The 25,224-nt window shown below is 43.8% G+C and overlaps 1 protein-coding gene across 1 annotated transcript in view; it reads left to right on the top strand.

Moving 5' to 3' along the window:
* Positions 1-25,224, top strand: part of gramd1bb (GRAM domain containing 1Bb) — a gene marked incomplete at both ends in the record, with an annotated part of 238,915 nt that overhangs the window by 20,814 nt on the left and 192,877 nt on the right. Inside the window, 1 exon segment of the mRNA XM_084319952.1 lies at positions 18,436-18,513. Coding sequence (XP_084176078.1) covers positions 18,436-18,513 — 78 coding nt within the window.

Genomic DNA, 25,224 nt, shown 5'->3' on the forward strand with positions numbered 1-25,224 from the left:
TAGCATGACATCTGATTTATTAATGCCAATACTAAAGATTTGGGACAAACGCAATTGGTACAAGTGTAAATCATGGATTAGTCACTCAGTTTTAACATCTGCCGACTTAGCTCAACTCGTTCGTCAGCTGGCTGTGGAGCCTATGGTCACAACAAGTTCAAATCACTCTTAAGTTTAATTAATTTATCCACTCTGGTTGGATGGTGTGTATGTATGCGTATGTATTGTGCTGTATAATGACAATACATTTTAATCGAATCTCATTTTGAAATCGCTACGCTGCCTATGGACACGACAGACAGCTTCGGAGGTGAGCGCATTGCACCATGGTGATCCACTCAACAGGTCCACATACATATACATACACACCATCCAACCAGAGTGGATAAATTAATTAAACGTAAAAAAAATATATATATATTTAACTAAGAGTGATTTGAACTTGTGACCATAGGCTCCACAGCGAGCTGACGAACGAGTTGAGCTAAGTCAGCAGATGTTAAAACTGAGTGACTAATCCATGATTTACACTTGTGCCAATTGCGTTTGTCCCGAATCTTTAGTATTGGCATTAATACATCAGATGTCATGTTCTACAGTAGGGCGTACTACTGTGATACCTATTTCAAAGTGTTTAAATACTGAGCAGTCTCGAGATTAGGACACACTCGACAGACCCAAGCTGTCCGTGTCACTGAGAGATTCTTTTGTATCCTGTGAATTTGCTGTATTCTACCGCTGGTGCCCTGCTGAATAAATCGACTGAGAACCTGAAGCCATTGACTTTCAACTTGTATCCAGCGTCTACTTTCTTGCCCTGAAATTGGTCATTCCATAATTGTTGTTTACAAAGTCACAGCTGATTTGTAACCTCATTAATGGTGCCGAAACCAGGGACCGGGCGCCCCAGGGAGGGGAGACACAGTAGAGAAGGTTCTGGCTGGGTTTGATTCTAGGCTGAGTGGGAGACCGTAGGGGAGACACAGAATATAAGGTAGTGGAGACACAGAAGAGACACCTATCCTATCGATAACTAAGCAAGCCGTCTTTTAGAACATTCAAACGGTTTCCATGCCAGAGGTTCTCTTCAGGAGAAATTGGCACAAGCTTCCTGTTAGCATTTGTTAGCAATGCTAGTCGCAAGTCAGTGGGGGATGAAACGGTTATTCTCAAAAGGGGTTGAGCAGTGCAGAGTGGTCATGTCATTGAAGTTATCAAGAACACTTCTCGTCACAGATGTTTTGTTATACCTGCACGACACCTCAAGAAGGCTCAAACAATTCCTTTACTTAAAATGTACTTTAAATTACTACAAGCTATGGAATGGCTTGCAAGCTATTTTGAAAGTAACAGTTTCATACCACACTAACTGGAACTTTAGTATTGACAATAAATGCTCAAAGGGATAGTTTTGAGTTTTGGAACCCTAACTCATGATGATGTTGATCGGTAGAGTCCTTTCTCAGCACCACTCATGTTGTTACTCCCACTAGTTCTGCTAGCCACAAACCAATACAAAGTCAATGAGGACAAGTCACATTTCAAGTTTACTTTATTTGCTCAGTAGACTGAATTGGAATTATAATGTACAAAACGTTAAGCTTAAAAACAGAGGAGGAACATAAACAAACCACGTATTACAAGAATACATGTAAGCAGACACTGACGTTACTATAAACATACAGTAGACTATTTGAGACAGCAGCAGCAGCCACAACAACAGCAGCAATAATATATCAGCAGAGCAACAAAGGCCTGCCAAATCGAGCATAAAATAAAAATAGTATGAAAAGAGCATGGGTAAAGTGCATTAATATTGGTTAAAATAATAGTAATTACTAGACTGAGCACTGCATGGGAACAAAGCTGTTCCTCAGATGGAGGAAGCAGGACAAACAATAGACCTATCGCTAAGCCACGCCCCCTTTGAAAACTCGGACACAGAGCCGACCGTGAATGACTCTCGTTGACGATGGCGACAGGCAGCCCCTTTCCTGACTGTGATGCAAGCCTTGCTTCACAGTCACGAAAGGGGCTAGGCCGCTGGAGATTTACCACAGCAGGTAATAGACCTGTTTTTTAAAGATAACACAAATATTTCATCTAGAAGCAGACAGAGAGGGTTACAATATGCAGTGGAAAAGTACTTTCATGAGATACACATTTACCTTAGACCTCCATGGTGATGCAGGCATTAGCTATAGATAACGTCTCAAGCATTACTTACAGTTGACTTGATTGAAGATTACAAGAACTATGACGATAATCCATGATTACTACTATTGCTGATACATTTAGTTTAGTGGTCCAACGAGCTAGACCCGACAGTTGTGTCACTAGTCACTAGAATGAGGAAAAAAGTGAGAGCTGTCACTTGCCAACAATCCTCCTCCATAAAGGGGTGAGACGTCAGAGAATGGTACAGTATGCTGCACATTCTAGTGTACATCAGGTCAAATGATTGATTACACTAACTATAAATGTATAGTGATAGAGACCAAAGTAAAAATACCTAATAATAAAATAGACCTAATATATAGGGGGCGACAGTGGCTTGGGAGTAGAGCATTCGTCTGGTAATCCGGAGGTTCCTGGTTTGATTCTCGCTCCTCCCGGGCAGCGTGTCGAAGTGTCCTTGAGCAAGACACTGATGAGCAGGTTGGCACTTTGCATGGTTGCCTCCACCGTCGGTGTGTGAATGTGTGAGTGAATGGGTAAGATGTGAGAAACAAATTGTAAAGCGCTTTGGATAAAAGCGCTATATAAATACAGCCATTTACCATTTACCAAAATACCTGTAAATCACAGTAAATGGGTACAGGTCAGGACATAGCTTTTCTTATAACACTAAGTATAAGTTATATTTAATATAAATATAAATAAATGCATATACAACACATTCTCAAGATGGATCACTCTGATTAGAAAAGAAAACCCACAACTAAAGTGTACATAAATAGCCACTATTTAATATATACAATATAAATATACATGGATTTACAGTTACACAAATGGATGTACGATATAAACTGGAATAGCGAACAATATCATGTGTTGTTGTGATACATCTATGGTAATTTAACATTATATTCTTCTAGTACCTCCATTATGGATTAATAGCCTGGGCCCTCATTCATCAACGTGTTCTACGCACAGATCTGTGCTTACCCTGTGCGTACGATCATTTCTAAGCAAAGAGTGGGATTCATCAATTTCGATTTGAACTTGACTCCGTGCTTACATCTACGCACAGGTCAGACCAGGCGTACCTGGCGCCCAGTGGTAGAATATATTATTACAACAAGGAAATGAGCTTCTGTGCATAATAACACTGGCATGTTCTGTACGAACCGTAGTTCATTATAGTTCATTGTAAAATAGCAACAGTAGTGTAATTATGGTCAAAACCCTATAAATAGCATTTGGAATAATAGATCTTTCTCTCAGAATGAATGCAGCATGGTTTATATAGCGTTATCGGAATATACGGGGTGTAGGCTACTGACTGACTGCGCTCCGCGTAGCTTGATTGATTGATTGATTGATTGATTGAAAAGTTTATTAACAGATTGCAGAATGGGTACAGTACAGTACAGCTCAGTACATACAATTGTTAATTGGGGATGCAGACCAGAGAAAGACTTTCGTATTGTTTACATCAGGGTCCCCCATTTTCAATTCATCATAAATCATAAAGCTCAACTCGTTATTATTTTGCGCAGACCGCAGAAACACGGGAACGTTTTGATTATATTTAAAAGGCTTTACGTTAAACGAAACAAGTGGAATTTCGAAGCTGTAAGCAGAATACAAGTCATATGAATATAGTGTTCTTCCCCCTTTTTACTGTATAAGAAAGAATAGAAAACGCATTGCAATGACACCAGATAGTGGACAGACTATGTATATGATGGGATTCAAGTTCGCGTTTTTGTTGATCATAGGCATGCTGTCAGAGTATGATATCAGAACATTTGTCGTCACAGATCATGTCCTAATAGAACATAGGCTATGGCATGGATCGTGATATTGTGTGGACTGTTATTATTACTGTCTGTACCGGTACCACCCATTGTGACAACAGCCTTGTGAGTCCCGCACACAAACATGATGGAATTCAAGTTCATGTATTGAAAGGCAGGCTACATCATACATGCAGTGAGATTCATTGCTACCCAATACTGACATCAAAATAGATTGTAGTATGCCTCTAGAAATCATATGCAGCAGGTAGAAAATTGACGGGAGATCCATCGCGATTTGGAATAAAATTGAGGAGAACTTTAATCCCTGGGTATTAATCAAACAACACGGGAAAAGGCAGTCATATTCCAGCGCGGTATTTATTAGTGTTTGCGCTGCCCAGGCAGCAATGGTTAATAGATATCATATCCGACATCACCGTAAGTGTACACGTCTGTCAGCCTGTCTCATGACACGCTTCCCTCGGCTTAGTCCATTTTTCCACATTTCATGGGTGTATTCCATTACCGTATATGGTTAATCGGGGCGTTTCTGGTATGCAAATACGTGAAAGCGTGCACGAGCCGCGGCGCAGAGCCAAGGTGGGATTCATCATGACAGGTGTGCGTAGAGCCTGCGTACGCACGTGTGATGAATCCCGACTTCCCTGTGCGTACACTAGTTCTACATTCCGTGCTTACGTGTGGAAATAGAACATGTTCTACGCACACATTGATGAATGAGGGCCCTGGGCCCTCATTCATCAACGTGTTCTACGCACAGATCTGTGCTTACCCTGTGCGTACGATCATTTCTAAGCAAAGAGTGGGATTCATCAATTTCGATTTGAACTTGACTCCGTGCTTACATCTACGCACAGGTCAGACCAGGCGTACCTGGCGCCCAGTGGTAGAATATATTATTACAACAAGGAAATGAGCTTCTGTGCATAATAACACTGGCATGTTCTGTACGAACCGTAGTTCATTATAGTTCATTGTAAAATAGCAACAGTAGTGTAATTATGGTCAAAACCCTATAAATAGCATTTGGAATAATAGATCTTTCTCTCAGAATGAATGCAGCATGGTTTATATAGCGTTATCGGAATATACGGGGTGTAGGCTACTGACTGACTGCGCTCCGCGTAGCTTGATTGATTGATTGATTGAAAAGTTTATTAACAGATTGCAGAATGGGTACAGTACAGTACAGCTCAGTACATACAATTGTTAATTGGGGATGCAGACCAACTTTCGTCTTGTTTACATCAGGGTCCCCCATTTTCAATTCATCATAAATCATAAAGCTCAACTCGTTATTATTTTGCGCAGACCGCAGAAACACGGGAACGTTTTGATTATATTTAAAAGGCTTTACGTTAAACGAAACAAGTGGAATTTCGAAGCTGTAAGCAGAATACAAGTCATATGAATATAGTGTTCTTCCCCCTTTTTACTGTATAAGAAAGAATAGAAAACGCATTGCAATGACACCAGATAGTGGACAGACTATGTATATGATGGGATTCAAGTTCGCGTTTTTGTTGATCATAGGCATGCTGTCAGAGTATGATATCAGAACATTTGTCGTCACAGATCATGTCCTAATAGAACATAGGCTATGGCATGGATCGTGATATTGTGTGGACTGTTATTATTACTGTCTGTACCGGTACCACCCATTGTGACAACAGCCTTGTGAGTCCCGCACACAAACATGATGGAATTCAAGTTCATGTATTGAAAGGCAGGCTACATCATACATGCAGTGAGATTCATTGCTTCCCAATACTGACATCAAAATAGATTGTAGTATGCCTCTAGAAATCATATGCAGCAGGTAGAAAATTGACGGGAGATCCATCGCGATTTGGAATAAAATTGAGGAGAACTTTAATCCCTGGGTATTAATCAAACAACACGGGAAAAGGCAGTCATATTCCAGCGCGGTATTTATTAGTGTTTGCGCTGCCCAGGCAGCAATGGTTAATAGATATCATATCCGACATCACCGTAAGTGTACACGTCTGTCAGCCTGTCTCATGACACGCTTCCCTCGGCTTAGTCAATTTTTCCACATTTCATCGGTGTATTCCATTACCGTATATGGTTAATCGGGGCGTTTCTGGTATGCAAATACGTGAAAGCGTGCACGAGCCGCGGCGCAGAGCCAAGGTGGGATTCATCATGACAGGTGTGCGTAGAGCCTGCGTACGCACGTGTGATGAATCCCGACTTCCCTGTGCGTACACTAGTTCTACATTCCGTGCTTACGTGTGGAAATAGAACATATTCTACGTCCACGTTGATGAATGAGGGCCCTGGTCTGTTGACATTTGCGATATCAGCAACTGTTGATGAAGATTAAGTACTTTAACATTGTAAACCAGCAATCTGAGGGACACAGAGCAGCATAACTGGACCACTTTAACAACCTTCAGGTCAATCTTCTTCTTTCTTCTTCTTTAGAATTTCCGGCAGTGTAGACGCATCGTGGCGTATTACTGCCCTCCGCAGTTCTTTTGATGAGCTCTTCTTCTTCTTTCTTCTTTTGAATTTCCCGCAGGCGTATTACTGCCCTCCTCAGTTCTTATACTACGCTAGTGGTGTGCCATAGTTAGGCCTCTGGTAAACCAACTTTTGATTGTTTAACCTCTTCTTCTTCTCATCTTCAAAACACATTACTATCGACTCTATCTCCTTCTTCTCTGCTCCTCTTGCCTGTCCAATACTAATAAATACCATAACGCTATATCCTCCTGGTACAACTCTGAAGCGTGCAGAAAAGATTTCCCTCTCTTTCCTATACCTTTCACATTCTAGGAAAACATGCCCGACAGTTTCAGTCTCTCCACATTCACACCGCCCATCTGGATGTTTTCCCACAATGCACAAGGTACTGTTCAACCCACAGTGTCCCAGCCTCAATCTACACATCTTCACCCTATCACTCCTAGACCCATATCCATCCACCTTGATTTTGACCCGAGGCTGCAGAGAGAAATAGTGCCTTCCCTTGGTCCCCCTTTCCCACTCAGCCTGCCACTCAGCCTCAACTCCTTTCTTTATCTTCTCTCTGAGTTCTACTCTTCCCATTGAAATGCCTATCTCTTCCTCCCTTCCCAGGCTCTGTTTGGCAAGGGAGTCAGCCATCTCATTTCCCGCAATCCCAGCATGCCCCGGAACCCAACAAAACTCCACTGACCAGCCTGCCTTCGCAATCCTATATAAAACCAACATTATTTCCTGAATGAGATCAGGGCGAGCTTTAGACCCACCTGCACTCAGAGCCATCAGTGCAGCAGCCGAGTCAGAACATATAATCACCTGGCTTGGTTGAATGCACTGAAATACAAGAACACCCTATAGAATATGTACTGTACTTTTACTTTTGAAACTTAATACAGTACTGTAGTGATTGTAATGGTACATAATTCACCCACAGACCTATTGTTAGGAACATTCTAGAATATTAGTGCCGCCCGAACATTCTGGACCGTGTGTGATGATGTCATGGCAGTACATTCTAGAACCTTAGTTCTGCCCAATCATTCTGGAACGTTGGTGATGATGTCATAGTAGTACCTTCTAGAACCTCTAACATTCCTATTTAAGCATTCTGTTTAGCTTTCTAGTAATGTCCACCTTCCATTGGGCGAGCCTGGTGCCCACAGGCCGGCACTCCTCATCTGGAGTAAGAGGGGAGGAGAGAGGGGTGATGGATAAGGGGAGAGGGATGAGGGGGAGGTGAATGAGGAGAGAGGGATGAGGGGGAGAGGTGAATGAGGAGAGAGGGATATTATAATAATAATAATAATATTCAGTTAATGACATGATTGTAAAGCTGCACACATTCCATGATGCTCACTTTAGTCCAAAAACATAAATCAGACCTCTTTCATTGTCACTCATGTCCTGTCTTGGGTTGACCTGTGTCGTCTCTGTGAGGGCAGTAACATCTCCAGCACACCTCATTCTGTGAAAAAAACACAAAAAGCTGAGTATTAGCCAAGCATAGACAGATAATAATAATAGTTCATTTAGGGCCCGCGTCCACCTAGCGCATATTTAGGACCGCACGCGTCTGTTTTCAATGTATTACAATGGGGAGGGAGCGCATGCGGCCCCATGCGGCCGCCTCTAGGAAGTGCGCTGCCGTCGGCTTCTTTCTTCAGCGCCTTTATGCGGCCGCACAGTTGAAACTGGCTGAACTTTTCTAGAGCGGTGCGCCGAGCGCATATTCAAACAACCAATCACAGCCAGTCATCTACCACTCTGCTTGTAACCTGACACCGGAGCTGCCTGCCTGTCTGGCTGTCTCCACACAGACCATTGAGATCCGCGACAAAACTAATAATAATAACTACACGAATACACTACTAAAAAGCTAATAAAAAGCAAAGGGCGAACTGTGGTGTCAGGCAATAACTATATATATAATTAATATACAATAAAGTTATTCAAATATGCTATAATATGTGCAAAACCGCGGCATGGCTGTAGATTTCTTTCTGTCATCTACAAGATGCGCGTCAAGCCAGCTCTGCCGGCGCACTCCCAGCATGTTTCACGGAGAAATATGCGCTAGGTGGACGCGGGCCCTTATGGAGCATCTTTCATACATCAAATGCAGCTCAAAGTGGATTTTATTGACAACAAACATAACAACTTTGACAGATCAACATTTGTGTTTGCCTTGTCAGGGATAAAACGAAAAGTCCAGGACTTAATTATTTACTGTTTACATCGTTGTCCCTGTTGTTACTGGTTTCAAGTGGCACTATGGCATCTGAAGTGCATCGAGCATTCTTAGTGCATGTAGTAGTATTCATGTTATTAGTATTCTGTTGTCTGTTAGCCAGTTCTTTATACTATCAATGGTGGTCACTACATTACATCTATAACTTAGTGATGCACGATATATCGGCCGCTGATATAATATCGGCCGATATGGCAGTTTTTTTACACATCGGTATCGATCCGATATCAAGATAGGGCCGATATAATTTTTTTTTTCTTTTTTTTTATAAATATTTATTTTTTCTTTTTACATGTTTTGGCCTTAAATAGTTTCAAAATATCAGTCATTTCTGAAAATAAGTTACAAAAGTAAAAAAATTATGCGTTTTGGAAAATAGCTCTTTATTTGATTATCATAAAAAAGTGTTTTCTATACAGAGATATCGACATCGGTAAATATCGGTATCGGCCAGAACAGCAATATTAATATCGGTTATCGGTATCGGCCACAATTTTCACATCGGTGCATCACTACTATAACTATAACTGTCCTTGTTAGTCATCATTTCCACTGTTATGCACCTGGCTTGCGGTAACGTTGCTGACGTTATGATGCAGAAAGCTAACCTTATGATACAGAAGGCTCACGTTATGATGCAGAAAGCTAACCTTATGATACAGAAGGCTCACGTTATGATGCAGAAAGCTAACCTTATGATACAGAAGGCTCACGTTATGATGCAAAAAGCTAACCTTATGATGCAGAAATATCTGCGGTATCGTTACATGTTGGCAGCTAACGTTAGCTTCTTGTCCTCTGCAAAAGCATGCAATTGGTCCACTGATGGATACATCTTGATATTTGTCAGTGCCTCTGTGCCTGTTTTCGTAGGCAGTTAGCCCCATGCGTCTAGGCCTCTTTTCTTTTGGAAAGAATGATTAAAAAAAATATTTATACATATTTTTTTATTTTTATTTTTTTATATTCGACTAAGAGGTTGGCTAGTCGACTACGGCTCCTTTCAACCGATTAGTCGACTAATCGACTAATAGGGGTCAGCCCTAATATTCTGCAGTCCATTGCAGAGAGGAGGGAAAGCAGAGAAAGACACACACACACACAGATAGAGAGATAGAGGGATTGGAACAAGTGGAGAACTGCGCAGGTGATAGAATAGAATAGAAGTATACTTGATTGCTCCCGAGGGAAATTCAGCACCACAGATCGCTCACAATGAACATTCAGGTAGTCAAAAATCTAATATAAGAATAAGAATAAGATAGAGAGATTATACAACATAGAGAGACACTTTCTCTCTTGGGTTCGAGACAGGTACTGAGACAGAATGGTTTAAAAAGAGTTACCCCGTTCTTGAATTTTAATTGGACCCACGATGATAAATATCAGCTCTACCTACTTACCTAGGCTGTGATTATTATAAAAGAGCAGCGGAGTAGACTGGCGCATGGGGGAATCGCTGCTCTTTTTTATCTCTATCACCAGCACTGTTCTGCTGCCACAACCCCTCCTGTGTGTGTGTGTGTGTGAGCGTGTCTTTTTCTATGCGCACACACACACGCACGGACACAGAGGGGAGGGGTTGCCCTACCTGTGACAGCGGAGCAAACTGTGGCAAGTGGGGGAATCGATGCTGGTGTGAACAGCCAGTACCGCGCGCGAGAAAGATTGTTCGTGGCGCTTCGCGGCTATTTGGCTCGCACCACTGCGCTACGTTATTAATTTCCAGCAGTGACGTCTGAAATACTTGTTGTCATTTGTGACAAAATCATCTCATTTGCATGTCATTTGTGAGAAATGACAGCTACCAGTGGCAGTGTGTGCTCCACGTGCGTAATGAGTATCTCTCTCTCTCTCTCTCTCTCTCTCTCTCTCTCTCTCTCTCTCTCTCTCTCTCTCTCTCTCTCTCTCGCTCTCTCTCTCTACATTTACATTTAGTCATTTAGCTGACGCTTTTATCCAAAGCGACTTGCAAGTTCTGTACGACAAGTCATCAGGAAGGGTACAACTCTATCAGCTGAGTAACAATCAGTGGTGCGTTATTGAAATCAACTGGGATTGCACGCACCTAATGGTGCCACGTGCACGCGCGCTCTCGGCGCGTGCGGGCGCTCCCGCGAATGCCCATAAATGTCCCCTTGCTTGAGCAGCAGACTACAGACAGTTCCTAATTGCCTCTACGAATGGAATGTAACACATGTCATTCACAAAAAGTTAGGTGTGAATGTATCTGAGAACGTATTTAATACACCTGACGACCGGCGCTATTGATATGCAAATAGCGAGTACTTATGTGGGCTTGCACGGAGTGCAACCCCGTCCCATGAACAACGCATGCCTGGTAACAATGTTCATCAAAGTGTTGCGTGTTACAGTGTAGGTTAGTTTATTAGGACATGTGCATGACAGTAAGGTTAGTTGGGGTTAGATTTTTATTTTTTATTTTTATCTGTAAGAGATAAGCAGTAAGTTGGTTGGATACAGCACGTTCAAGTGTTTTAGAAAGGAAGGAGAGAAGAGAGACAGGACGATAGTTGCCTATGACGGTGGGGTTCAGGGTTGGGGCGTGACTCTGGCTTGTTTTAGGGAGGTGGGGACCATCCCCGAGTTGAGTGAGGAGTTGATGGTTGCAGTTAGGAATGGGAGGATGTCCGGTGCTATGGTCTGGACCCCGGGTGGAGTGGGGAAGGTAGCTGGTCCAGCTGGCATGTAGCCGGATGGTTCGACGTTACCAGTGTCAGGGTCTCGGCTTCTGTAATGGGAGAGAAAGATGACTCTCTCTCTCTCTCTCTCTCTCTCTCTCTCTCTCTCTCTCTCTCTCTCTCTCTCTCTCTCTCTCTCTCTCTCTCTCTCTCTCTCTCTCTCTCTCTCTCGTGTTCATTAATGTTACCTAAATGTCATATACGTGAATTGTATAGAAACAACTCACCAAAATGTACTATTGCACAACTGATTTGACCCCCGGCCCCCCACCCTCCCGTGTGATACCTTGGCTTTTACTGAAATTATGCCACTGATTTCCAGTCTGTAACATGCCTAATCATTTCCCGCCATTAGACCGATAACAGTATCAATAGCAACTGGGGTACATAAGAACATTTTTGAAAGATTTAAATAGAGGAGCGGCTGGGTAGCGCAGCGGACTAAGCGCTCGCCTATCACCGCAGAGACTCTGGGATCTAATCCAGCTGTCAGCGGTACCTCCGGCTTGGTCAGTCGTCCCTACTAACACAATTGGCAGTGTTAGCGAGTGGGAAGCCGGTGGGGTATGTGTCCTGGTCGTTGTAAACAGCGACTCCTACTGGTCAGTTGGGGCGCCTGTTCAGCAGGGAAGGGATCTGGGGGAGATAGTGTGATCCTCCCACACGTTACACTCCCCCAGTGAGAGTCCTCGCTGTCAGGTGAAAAGAAGCGGCTGGCTGACTCCACATGTATCGGAGGAAGGCATGTGGTAGTCTTCACCCTCCCCAGGCATGTAACGACCAGGAAGGGAATTGGCATAATGACTAAATTGGGATGGGAGAAAAATACGGAAAATAGGGGGAGAAAAAATGTATACAAAAAAGAAAGATTTAAATAGAATAGAGCTACAACAACAACAACAACAAAAGAGAAAGCATAGGGAAACGAGCGTTAGTATATGAAAATAGGATAGAGGCTAATTAAGTTCAAGGCTCAGAGCTCAAAATATCAGTCATATTCCATTTGCACATGAGTATGTATTCCGTTCGGAACCATTTGAAGTATGGGGTGACGTAGAGAGGATTGCATCATCTTGGCCATCACCACGGACATCCACCACCTTGGTCATCACCACGGACATCCACCACCTTGGTCATCACCACGAGACATCCACTCACAGGGAGACAGGGTGGAATACATTTGGTTGCACTCTCTGACTTGTTGTGACCTAGCATAAATGCCAGGGCTCTCTGGGTGGATAGCTACAGTGTATAGGGCAAGGGAGACGGCATCTTCCAGAGAACGGTTCTTTCTGTAAGCGAATTGAAGAGGATCCAGTGCACCCCAGGGCCCAGGCCCTTCATAATTCCAGAGGTGAGCGCTACTGGTCAGTCGGGGAGCTGATGGGGAAGGTGTTATGATAGACTCCTTTTAAGCGTTTGGGTACTATACCCTGTTCGAGGGAGGTGTTAAAATATCTGTCAGAAAGGGGGCTAGCTTTTCTGTACAACACTCAATAGCTCATGGTGGAATTCCATCGGGGCCGGTGGCTTGTTCTGGCCAGCGACTTCCTCACTTAGTTTTCTGGTGATACCAAGACCGTCTGTGCAGTCTGGTCTCTAGGGTGGAACAAAGTGTGCGTAAAAGTTATTCAGGTCGTTTGTTAGGTTATTCCCACTGTCTGTTACATGCAAATTAGGGATGCACCGATCCGATATTGGTATCGGTATCTGCCGCCGATATCAGTAAAATAGCTGGATCGGGTATCGGTAATTTTTTTTTTTTTTTTTTTCTTTTTTTATAATAAATAAAATGAGAAATAACCATTAGTACATTTATATCTGTGTTAATTTGTTACATTTATTTTCACTAAGTTAGGAAAGTAATGTTTTAAGTCAAGCCTGATGTTGCCTTGCACAAAAGAATGATCCCAGTCTCTTCCACACAGTGACAGTGAGGCATACAGTTTATTAATTGAATGAATGAAGTTTATTTACTGTCTTTGTTTACAACAAATCAAAAACACACTTGTGATCCTTTACAATTCTTAAAAACAAAATATATTGTAATGTAAAAAAAAAACGTGGATTCAATTCTTTTTTTTTTAAACTTTTTTGAGAAAGAAATTTGGACAATGGGTATCGGATCGGTATCGGTATTGGCCGATACCCAAACCCAGGTATCGGTATCGGGACTGAAAAAGTCGGATCGGTGCATCCCTAATGCAAATAAGTTTACTCTCCCGATCAACATTATCATTAATTTTGTAATCTGACTGATCAGAATATAATTATTTTTTAAACCAATTTAAAGAATGCTTGTGCTGTACACTGGAATTTACCTTGGTGAGGCTACAGAAGGAGCACAGTGCATACAAGTACTCACTCACTGTACTGGATTACATCATAGGACATCATATCAACATAATATAGCCAAATGTATGTAGTATTTGTAAAAAGGGGGTATTAGGACATCCTTATCATATTATGTCCTAATACCCCCTTTTTACAAATACTACATACATTTGGCTACTTGCCAGTACAGAGTATCAATATGAGTACTTAACACTTTCACTGCCACACACGAGATATCTCGGGTTTCCGATAGTTATGTTGAAAGCCACTCACGAGATTTCTCTGAATTTTTTATTTTTCATTCTGTTCATTCTGGAGCCTCTCAGCCCCGCGGAATCATGTACCGTGCTGTACACACCAGCGTTTCCGTTAGCCGGTAATTACCGGTATTTGACCGGCAAAATCTGTTGAAGTCCGACATATTTAATCTCTCCGGTCTTAATGTCCGGTGAAAATAATGCCCTCTAAGCACAATTTGATTATTTGAATTGTATTAAAATAGGCTAAAATTAAATAGCCTATGCGATGAACGAAACAATCATTACATTTGTTTCATCGTTGCTTCACCAAGCAGGTATAATAATGTTGTCAGCGAGAGCTTAGTGCTGGGTTTTGCGAGTGCATGTGTAGCTGCAGAGCCGGAGCAGCAGCGGCACAGTGCAGTACTCCAATTCAGCCATTGGCAATTCAGCTGTTGGGTGGGGGGCGCTGTTGAGCGGTCCCCAGATAGAGCCAAAAAACAGCTGAATCTGCTGCTCTGCAGCGCCATACTCGTTGCAAATAAGTCGTTGTGAGGTGGAGAGAGTCATCACGCAAACCCACGATAATGTTGCCGTCTCTCTCTGCCAAATTTCTCAGTTCTTCGCTTGATATAATTAATACAAATGTCCAATATAACGGAATTCGTTAGCTCATAAAAATGTGATTATAACAGACTGCTGTTTAATAATGTCGGGCGACTGCCCACAGACACCTATTTGATTTAAAGTCGGCAGCAGCACGGAGTCTCGGGACTTATTTTATTTGGAATATAATGATTGTATACGCAAAAGTAGCCTAGTTTTAAGTTAAAATATTATAAATCTACATGCCTTGAGGATGTCAATTATTTTTAAGCTCAATAAACTCTGACCGGAATTTCTCTCAAACCCTGGTACACACGTTGGATCCATACACTTATCGATTTTTTCGAATGGTGATCAGGAATTGGAATATACCAGTTGGATACCATCTGATGTCATGTTATCAGTGTTAGGATAATCAGACTAATTTTGATGAAGATATAGGCTGTTTTGTGAAATGGGCTCTTTCGGTTTCACTGTAAAAGTCCAAGAGGAAATGAACACAGCGATTATCCGTGCGCAGCTCGAATGTGCTTGAGTGCACGTATAATATTGATCATCTAGCGTTTATTTGAAAACGATTCATAAATAGGCCGACGAATATCAACGTTCTGGAATATTCCAGTAAAAGACGATTATCATAGAATGGTCTAGAATGAACTGTTTTTTACCTCAAAACGAGTGCTTTTCAAAATGCTCTCAAACGGAAATGAAGCGATAAAAAACCAATCTGCCTTGACAGCACTGACTGGGAAAGGATTCTTTGATAAGCGACGGGCAGATTAGACACATAGCCATAATTTAAAACATAGATTAGGCGATATTAAGCGTAACATTGGCGCCGATGGTGGCATTGAAGCGATACCTCTGGCGCCACCTCGTGGCATTCAAAGTGTTAATAATACCATTACAGTTCTAACAATGATTTTGAAAACATGGGTTTTTTTCACCCGATGTTCCTCACTTTCTGACTGTAACAAACAACTGGTATTTGTATCAGACATCCATAACACATGATATATGATATAACATATAGTACTACTGTATATTATTTACATAATAATGTAGATATTGTGGGGTCGTTTGGTAATCGGAAGGTTCCTTGAGTAAGACACCTAACCCCTAACTGCTCCCTATGAGCAGGTTGGACCTTTCATGGTTGCCTCTGCTGTCGGTGTGTGAATGCAGGGCTGTACGCTAAGCTTTTTCACTAGGGGCACACTTGCCCCTAAATGAGACATTTAGGGGCAAAAAATATTTTAAATTTTTTAGGGGCAAATTTTTAAATAACAATTTTACCATTATTAAAAAAATCTGTTCCTCCTGCCTCATTACTGTGGTCCTTTTATTTAACATTTAAGTGCGTTTGTTTTCAGGTTTGTATCTTTTATAATGAACCAACCGAGAAAGTGTGTAAATCACTAATAGAACAAAAACAACAAACTGTGTGTGTGTGTGTGTGTGTGTGTGTGTGTGCGCGCGCTTGTGTAGTGCTCCTTGAATGAGATCACCACAACACACACACACCATTGCATTAATCAGGAGGACAAGAAACTCTGCATACATTTGTTTCACAATGAAAAGTGCTTTAGAAATCAAATGAATTATTATTGTAAATAACCCCATGAAAGGTTTATTATTTGTATGGGTAATTACCTGCTTCATATTTGTGATGTTACTGGTTTCAGGGTGTGCCTAAAGTGATCAATGTGTTGGGCCGTTTATAGAGATCTATGCCAATTAATGTTTATGTATATCCGGGACTTTTTTTAGTAAGAATTGAGAGGTATTTGTATATGTGACCTTTATTTTGAAAACCGTGTTGCGACGCAACCTTATTTACATTTGCGCTTTTGACAGTGAAATGTTCAGTCCAACTTAGCTCGAAGGAAAGACTAATCAAAAAGGTTTAATTGACCCGTATGAGGCTCTTACGGTAGGACTTTGATTGTTTATAGAAGTGGAATGTAATACTATGCTAAACGAGAAATAAACAGTTTGTGACAGCCAGTAAAGTTGCAAGCCACTTTCATTTCATATACGGGGACACCGTGACAATTATTAGTATTATCTTATTTGCATATTGTCTCATTATTAGATAGATAGATAGGTTGATATTTTATAAATTTAAGTAGACAGTATTTCACGTCCTAATAGTGGGCTACTACTACTCACCTAATGCATGGCTGAACCTGAACGTTAGAAGTGTCCGTGTCCCCGTCAATCAATCATCACATCATCACGTCAATCATCATCATCTTATCATCTCTCCACATCGGACGTGGTTGTCATAAGATGGACTGATATCCACTCCGTTGTTCTTGCAGAGCAAAATTTGTATCTTAAATGTATTGAAATGAGGTGCTTCTTTGGCGATGCAATAGTCCATATTGAAAGGAAGAGAGGCCACATTCAGTTTAGTTTTGCTAGGAATTATGGGATTTGGTGTTGGATGTATAGACTACGCAGATAGGGACATGGTCTTTAATCGCACGATAGACTACAAGTACCAAGTATATAGCGTGACCTAGATTCACTCCACACGCAAATCTTTTTTTTCACTCAGGCTATCTGTGATCGCAGTAAGTTTATTCATTGCCGACAGATTCTTTCATAGCACCACGACATTGTGTCGCACTGACAGCTCGCGTGAGTGGCGTCATCACACGCCTTGGATAATTTAGGAGTGAAATGCGAATGCAAGGCTTGAAAGCACTACTCGCAAGCCCGCCCCCAGATAATATTTACCAATCGCAACGGCCAATTAAAGGGGCAATTCGCGATCATATCATCACAGTGTACAGGCCTGGAATGTGTGAGTGAATGGGTGAATGTGAGGCATAAATTAAATTGTAAAGCGCTATTTAAATGAAGTACATATCCATATCCCCAATCTTCATTGGGGAATGTCTGGGAGTGTTGCATACAGTATATGGATTGTATGATGTTTTTTGTTCTGGATCTATTGTGATGTTTCTTCTTGACTTGTAAATCCCATGGGGACAATTCCATGTGATCTCGGGCTATACAAGTACATTTGATTTGATTTAACCTTTGGTGTCAACCTTTTTGAATGTCCTCCAAGGAGGCTGCTTATTTATAGATCAATATAATACGCTTTTAAAACCCTGAACTGTCCCTTTAAAAATTATATTTGAATGAAAGACGGACTATGGATTTCATCTTGTCAGTGATTTTGTCAAAATGACAATAGTCTCGCTTGTTTATGGCTTGTTTATGGCTCTTGTTCCTGTGAGGGTCTCCCGGTGTGAATGTGATATAGCCCCCTCTAGTGGCGTCACTGGAGATGTACAGATACAGTGCCACACACACAATCGCACTCTGTTGGTACTGTATATGTTTGAGTGTCATTTTATTAGGGCGATATGGGGGACAATATATAATTATGTATGTATATATACTGTGTGTATATATAAATGTAAAAATATGGATGTCTGATAATCTAATGGCCAACATTCTATTCCTGGAAGTTCACTAGAGAGTGAGATTTCCTACCATGTTTCTCCAAACTCTACTGTATGGTAGATAGAATGTAACAACCGCGTGCTGGTTGTTATCTATTGATTTATTGCCCTGGCCAACATTGAACTGAAGGAGTGAGATTTCCTACTTATTTTTCTCCAAACTCTACCATCCGTATGGTGCAGGGGGGGGGGGGGGGGGGGGGGTCGAATGGTTCATGTGACGAGATCTAATATTATTTAATAATGATCTAATATTCTTCAAAGGGGAGATTTAAATTAATGAAAAGTAACCGTGTTGCCCTCTCTCTCTCTCTCTCTCTCTCTCTCTCTCTCTCGTGCCCCATTCAGCAGCCAGCAGAGCAGCCAGCAGAGCAGCCATGAGGATGACTCCAACCGCTTCCTGACTCCCCTCATCAAAGAGGAGAGGTGTGTGTGTGTGTGTGTGTGTGTGTGTGTGTGTGTGTGTGTGTGTGTGTGTGTGTGTGTGTAAATGGTAAATGGACAGCATTTAAATAACGCTTTTATCCAAAACGCTTTACAGCTTATGCCTCACGTTCACCCATTCACTCACGTTCCCATTCTAAATATTGTCAGACACTAATACTTTTACTGAACAGTATAGGCTTAAACCATTCGTTTTTGTGTTATTGGATTAAAATGATTGAGATAGAATCCATTTTCTCCATTTGAGACGTCTTAAAGTCTTGTTATCTGTCAACATTTCTTTAAAAAATCCAGTGACCCTGCTTTGTTTTCTGATATGTTACACATTGCTCATGGTGTCAGGTCTTAGCATTGGGGAAATCATCCCGATGGCCTTGTTTTAGCCTGCTATCAGCCCAATATCCGATACGGTTATCATTGGTGGGTATCTATGTGCATGGCTTTTCTTTACTTTACTTTACTTTACTCCGTTTATTTGATCAGGGACAGTGCATATCAATCAACAGTTATACATTTATAAATGAATAAAAAAAAAAATGTAAATATGCCAACATTAGCAGGGTTGCTAGTTCTGTATCATTAGGGGATCCGCTCGGCATCACTCATGCACTCCCTCGCGTACGTGCACTGAATAAATTCCACAAATGTACCTTTAATACCAGTATTCATCTGACCACACCCCTCGTTAGCTTACCTTCATAAGCAGGTGTGTGGTCACCTGCTCTCCTCCTTCTCGCTTTCACCACAAGGAAGTGCCACGGTAGTACCCCACTTGACGTGTTGTTAGTTGAAAAGAGTTGTGACGAGTTTACATTGTGCTTAGTTTTTTCTTCTCTCATAAATATTCGATGGAAAAAGCTAAGTCATAATGTCTTCTTCGGAGAGTAGACCTACTCTTCACCTGCGGTTCTCCATTCCCGCCTCCGTCGTGCGTTTTGGTGCTGGGCTGCTGCCACTTTCGTGGTTGCCGACCCAGCCCAGGAGGCAGCCGATGGGTAGTTTGCCTCGCCGAGGAGTCGGTGCCGTCGCTCCGGCGATGGCCTGATCTCGACTCTGGTTCCTCTGGTTCCAGGGAATCGTCCGTTGGTGAACGGGCGGTTGTTTTGGAGCCAGAGGATTTGCGACGCAAACTTTTCGCGTCTGCCCGTTCACGTCGCAAGATGGTGGCATGCAGGCGCGAACGGCCTGGGTTTGGGGACTTGCTGGAGACCAGCAAGGATGCGTCCGGCTCTGGATTTCCGATGGAAACTGAGGACTTCATGGAAGAGTCGGACGGATTCTTGTTTGAAGGTCCTGTGGAGGCGAGTATCCCTCCTATCCAGGAAACACCGGAGGGGGGAGAAATGGCTCCTTGGGACGCCTTGTTTGAAGATGTCGAGGAACCACCTTGGCCTCATCAGCAGGATGCCCTACTATCGGCCACATCAGACTGTGGCTCCTTAACCAGTCGCAGCCTGCTGCATGTGAGGGATGCGGGTTCGGTGGAGGAAGGTCAGCAGGGGGAAATGCGGGCTTTGTTTCCCGAGCTCATGGCGGTAGCCGCTGCTGCAAACGGCGTGCCGCTGCCGCTGCCATTGCCTGCTCCTGTCCCTGACGATCTCATAGGTCATCTCTGGCAGCGTCGCCCGGTGAGAGGGGTGGATGTTGTCTACCCATTTTTCCCTTCAATGGGGGCCTATGTTCGTCAGGGTCAGGCGGTGTCTCACATCATGGGACTTACCCCCACCTACGTACCAGTTACGCGGGTGTCGGGGTTAGTCAAAGGTATGAGGGAGGGCGTGCCTCGGCTTGATAGTCCGATGGCCGCTCTCCTCTGTCCGGATGTGGTGTGGGAACCATTATGCAAGCCGGTCCTCCATGGAAGATCGGCTAGGCGATTGGCATAATTGGGTGACCAGTCATTTATCGCTGGTACACAATCGCTGGCTGCGGCTTCTAACATCGCCCACCTAGCTAGATTTGTATCGGGGATTATGACGGGCGGCATGGATCTGACCGAGGTAAAATGCGATCAGATCACCCAGGCGGCAGGAGCTGTCCTGCACCTTACCCAGGTGCTGGCCATAGCCTCGGGGAAAGTGCGCGCCCTGGCCACCCTGAGCCAGCGCCACCTTTGGCTGGAGCAGGCCCGTGTGCCAGAGAAGAAGAGAGCCCCTCTTCTGACGGCCACCCTCTCCGATGCTGGTCTGTTCGGGAAGGCCCTGCGGTTGATGACCTCAACGTGCAGAGAGATGGCAGAGGAGAGATCCATTCTTCAACCCCATTTTCCGCCTCCCGTCCTTGCCGGTGGAGTCAGAAGGCTTCCACGACATCGAGCTGCCTCCGTCGTCCCTACCACTTCCTCTACCGCCGCTGCTGGCCCCTCCAAGAAGGCCAGGAGAAGAGACGGCGCTTCTGCTACCGCCGGCCCATCCACGACCGGAGGAGACGGTAGGGAACGTCGAGACCAGCAGACAGTTACCTACCGTCCCTCCGGGGCTCCTCGGGGTGGCAAGACTCGAGCGGCGCGAGGTGGCAGACGCCGCTGAGAGTGACTTTTTCCCTCTGTGTCCCCTCTCCTCTACACCCTCCCCGGCCCTTATGATTATGTTTTTGTGCCAATATACAATAAAAAGTTCCCCGATATAAGGGGGACTATGTTTTGGCCAAACAAACTGTGTGTTTCTTCAACAAATCATATGATGGGGTTGCGTAAATATGAATCTGCACTATTACGTTGAGAGATGAGTCATGTTGTGTTACGAGATTAAGCAAGGTCTGCAAGCATACACTCAGTCGTAGGAGGTTCTATTAGCCTGACGCTCCACATGCAGGTAGAAACTGGTGGTATTCCATTGCTTAAACAAAGTATATGTGTCCCACAACGCTGTTGTGTTAGTTGCAGTAATACTCGTACACACACGTTCCACGGCCTAGCCGTTACTCTCGGTCATCGTTTTGCTATGTACGACATAGTCAACGGGTGTAGGATTCACACACATATGACTTGTTTTGTTGTAAATCCTGTTCACATTTTGTGGGTAGCGGGCATTGTATTAGCTTACGCTATACATTAGCATTTCTACCGGAGGTTTCAAAATGCTACAGTTGTTTTTGTGTGTAGGGAAAGAAGGGTTTTTTGTGAGGGGGTGTCGAATAAACCCCTCCTTCCCACTTGATTGGTTTAGGAGATTTTATCTCATTCTGCTGAGCCAGTCAGGGCCGAGCCGTTAGGACGTCTTGGCAGGGGGGGGGGGGGGGGGGGGGTTATCCTGCCGACTCCTATTACAAACAGGAGCCGTGTGCAGGGTTTCCCCCGTCATAGCGATGTTGCTATGACGACGCCTTCCATGAGTTACAGAGTGTTAAGGTGTCGAGTTAGAGCGTAGGGCTTACGGGTCTGCTACGCTCGATTTATGTGTAAACTTGAGTCAGTTGGTCATGTGACTCACAGTTGGCATGTCTTTTTCATGACTACGACTCATGTGGGAAGGTTTCTGGGAAGGTCCGGTCTTTACTCTTTGACAAAAGGAGTGACTGGATGTAAAAACATGTAAAAGTTTTTTTACTCCCAGCTGTGCAGTTGGGTTCATACGGGTGATGCTTCTTCTTTATTGTTATAAAGAGTTGGATGAGGCGGTTAGGTGGCCGAGCGGAGATTGCGTTCGTCACCAGCCCCGGAGCTGAGCTGGATTTGCCTGTTCGAATCCAGCTCACAGCTCCGGGGTTGTCACCAGCTTGGCTGGCCGTCTGCACTGATACAATTGGCTGTATCAGAGGGTGGGAGAAGCTGGCGGGGTGGGTCCGGGTCGTTGTAAACAGCGACTCCTACAGTTCGGTCGGGGCGCCTGCTAAGCGCGGATTGGACGTGAGGGGGATAGTGTGGTCCTCCCACACGCTACGCCCTCTCAATGAGAATCCGCGCTGCCAGGTGAAAAGAAGCGGTGATTGGCTGGACGTGTGTCGGAGGAAGCACGTGGTAGCCTCCACTCTCCCAGATGATCTGACTGTGGGGGGTAAGTGCGCAGCGACCAGGAAGGGACTGGGAATTGGCATACGACTAACATTGGGATGGGAGAAAATCGGAGGAAAATGGAGGGGGAAAAAGACCAATAAAAAAAAAAAATAAAGAGTTGGATGAATCTATATGAATTGGAAATGGGGGATCCTGATGGAAACAAGACTAACGTCTTTCTCAGGTCTACATCCCCTTAACATTTGTGTGTATTGAGCCGTACTGTATTGTACCCATTCTGCAATCTGTTGGATAAAGTTTTCATTCATTCATTCATGGAGTTGGTTGCATCCCGCCCAGGGTTCGAAATTAAGGGGGGCTTGGGGCAAAATGCCCTTGAAAATTGACCAAATGCCCTCGAAAATCAGTTAAGGGGGGCAAGAAAAGCCCCCGACACTTTGCACAGATGTTTAGCCCTTAGTATGCACTAGGGATGGGCATTTTAAAGAAAAATCCAGATAGATTGATCGCATGCTATACTCGAGTGATCGTGTATTACTCGAAAAGGGGAAAAATGTATTTAAAAAATAAATAAAAAAAATTACATTTAATTTTTATTTGATTTTATTTTTATTTTTTTCACTTACTTATTTTTGTTCATTCACGTATATGTTTAAGGAAACCAACAAACTGTTATAATCTTACACATACATGTGAACAAATATGTAAAAAAAAATAATAAAAATTTTTTTTCATAAAAATTATTAATAATTTCGATTTGTTTTCTTGTATTTTTCTCATAGCTACGAGTAACGATTATTCACGCCCATCCCTAGTATGCACACGCACAGTATAATATGCATGTAATAAATAGTTTGTTAATAAATTTTTTTTTAGATTTTTTTATAATATTTTTTGTATCTACTTTTTCTCCCTATTTTCTATTTTTCTCCCATCCCAATTTTGTATTATCCAATTCTACCCTCCCCTGTCTCGAACGTTGTTAGACCATGCCTCCCACTGGTCTGTCTTTTTTTTCTTTTCTTTTTAGGAGCACATGTGCTCCTTGGGGAAAAGGTTAGCGTAGAGCCCTATATATGGAGACATTAACATTACGTTATCAAACATAGGGACGAAGACTGAAAAAAAAAGTGTTGACAAAAAGTGTTTTATAATCTTGTTAATTTTCATCATAAAAATTCGGTGCCCCCGAAATACAAAAAAAAGCCCCCGAAAATCAATTAAGGGGGGCAAAAAAAGCCCTTGGAAAAAAATGTAAATTTCTAACCCTGATCCCGCCCCTCTTGTCGTTCCCCTGGGCGTCTTGGGGATTCAATAAGATGGTCTAAATAGCCTATTATTGATGTGGATATGCCCAACGCACACATAGTGCTAGCTCAGGATGTTCTGCTGGACATTTGGTAACTGACTGGCGCGCCTTGGTTGCTTGGGGTTAAAACAGCGTTTTTATAAAGCAATTGGGATGGGGGTTTTCCTCTTCCGACGACCTGTGTGGTTGTCGATGGATTCTCGTTCATATCAGGGGATGATAATGGAATGTATCTGAACATACGTAGAAGGGTCTCACGCCCTGGGGGTGGGCCACCGGGCGCGGTTCGCACCGAACGTCTGGGTGGCGCCTTCTTTTCATGTTTAAGATCAACACGCATATCTGCCCCTTCTCCTGGAGTTGGCATGTCGGCGTGGTTAGGGCACGGGTCTGGTTCTGGTCACGCTGGTCCGGATCAGTTAAACCCGTTGTCCGCCGGGGATGCAGATCTGCTGTTCTGGTACCCTGAGGGACTTGGGCTTTTTTCAGGGGGAAAAATGCTAGGTCGGTCCGGGTGTCACAGGGTTAAGCGCTATGGAACCCTTGTTGGGTGCATTGTATTCTACACTGTCGTAATGGCTTACGGCCGTGCCAACCTGTACACGCTCGATCTCGTCGGATCTCGGCCGCCACGCAGGTTGGTCTTGGTTAGTACTTGGTTGGGTGACCTCCTGGGAATACCAAGTACGGGGTGTTGGGGCTGGTTTTCCATTCTTGCGCTCTTCTCTTACGCATGGCGAAGAGGGGCCTGTTGGGGTGGTCTTGACCTCCTCGGGGGACCCTGTGCTCCCCGTATCACCGGGCCCGGTCCGAAGTAATGTTTTCGTTGACCCGTAGGCCCGGGATAACCCTGTTGGAAACTGGAACACGGGTACTGCGGTAGTGCCGCAGGTATGTTTTGGAGTTTTTTCCTGGGGGGTTATGGGACCAACCACCGCATAGGGTAACGACTAGGTGGTTGGTTCTCTGGTGTGTTGGAGCAGTGTCAACTCCCGGGTTGACCGGTTGAGGGTGCCCCTGCACGTTCATGACGTCTGCCAATCGTGTCAGCCTTCTCTGCCTCAACCCCTCTGGGTGGGGGTTTTTAAATGGAGGCTTGGTCATGCAACAACGCCAGCATGCGCCCCTTCCGCCGGGGCGGCTGTGTTCAGCTGTCCCCTCTGGCGCCTGTCTCGTCCGCAGTCTCCAGGCTCGGGTTAACAGCCTGTTGCCTGGTTTTCCCCGGTGCGCTGCCTGCTTCCGTTGGTTAACCTTTTTGTGTGCTTACGGCCGTGCTGACTGCCTGTTCTGCAGGGTCAGTGTGCCAGGCGGTGTACTATTGGGGGGACAGGGCCCGCTCGGCTGAGGGGTCTTTGTCCGAATACGCTGGCGATGTGGGGGGCGGGGTCACTAAGTGACCACCTGGTGGGGTCTTGATGCTGGCATCATG

This window comes from Notolepis coatsorum (assembly GCF_963971535.1).
Source record: "Notolepis coatsorum genome assembly, chromosome: 1".
Classification (NCBI taxonomy): Eukaryota; Metazoa; Chordata; class Actinopteri; order Aulopiformes; family Paralepididae; genus Notolepis; species Notolepis coatsorum.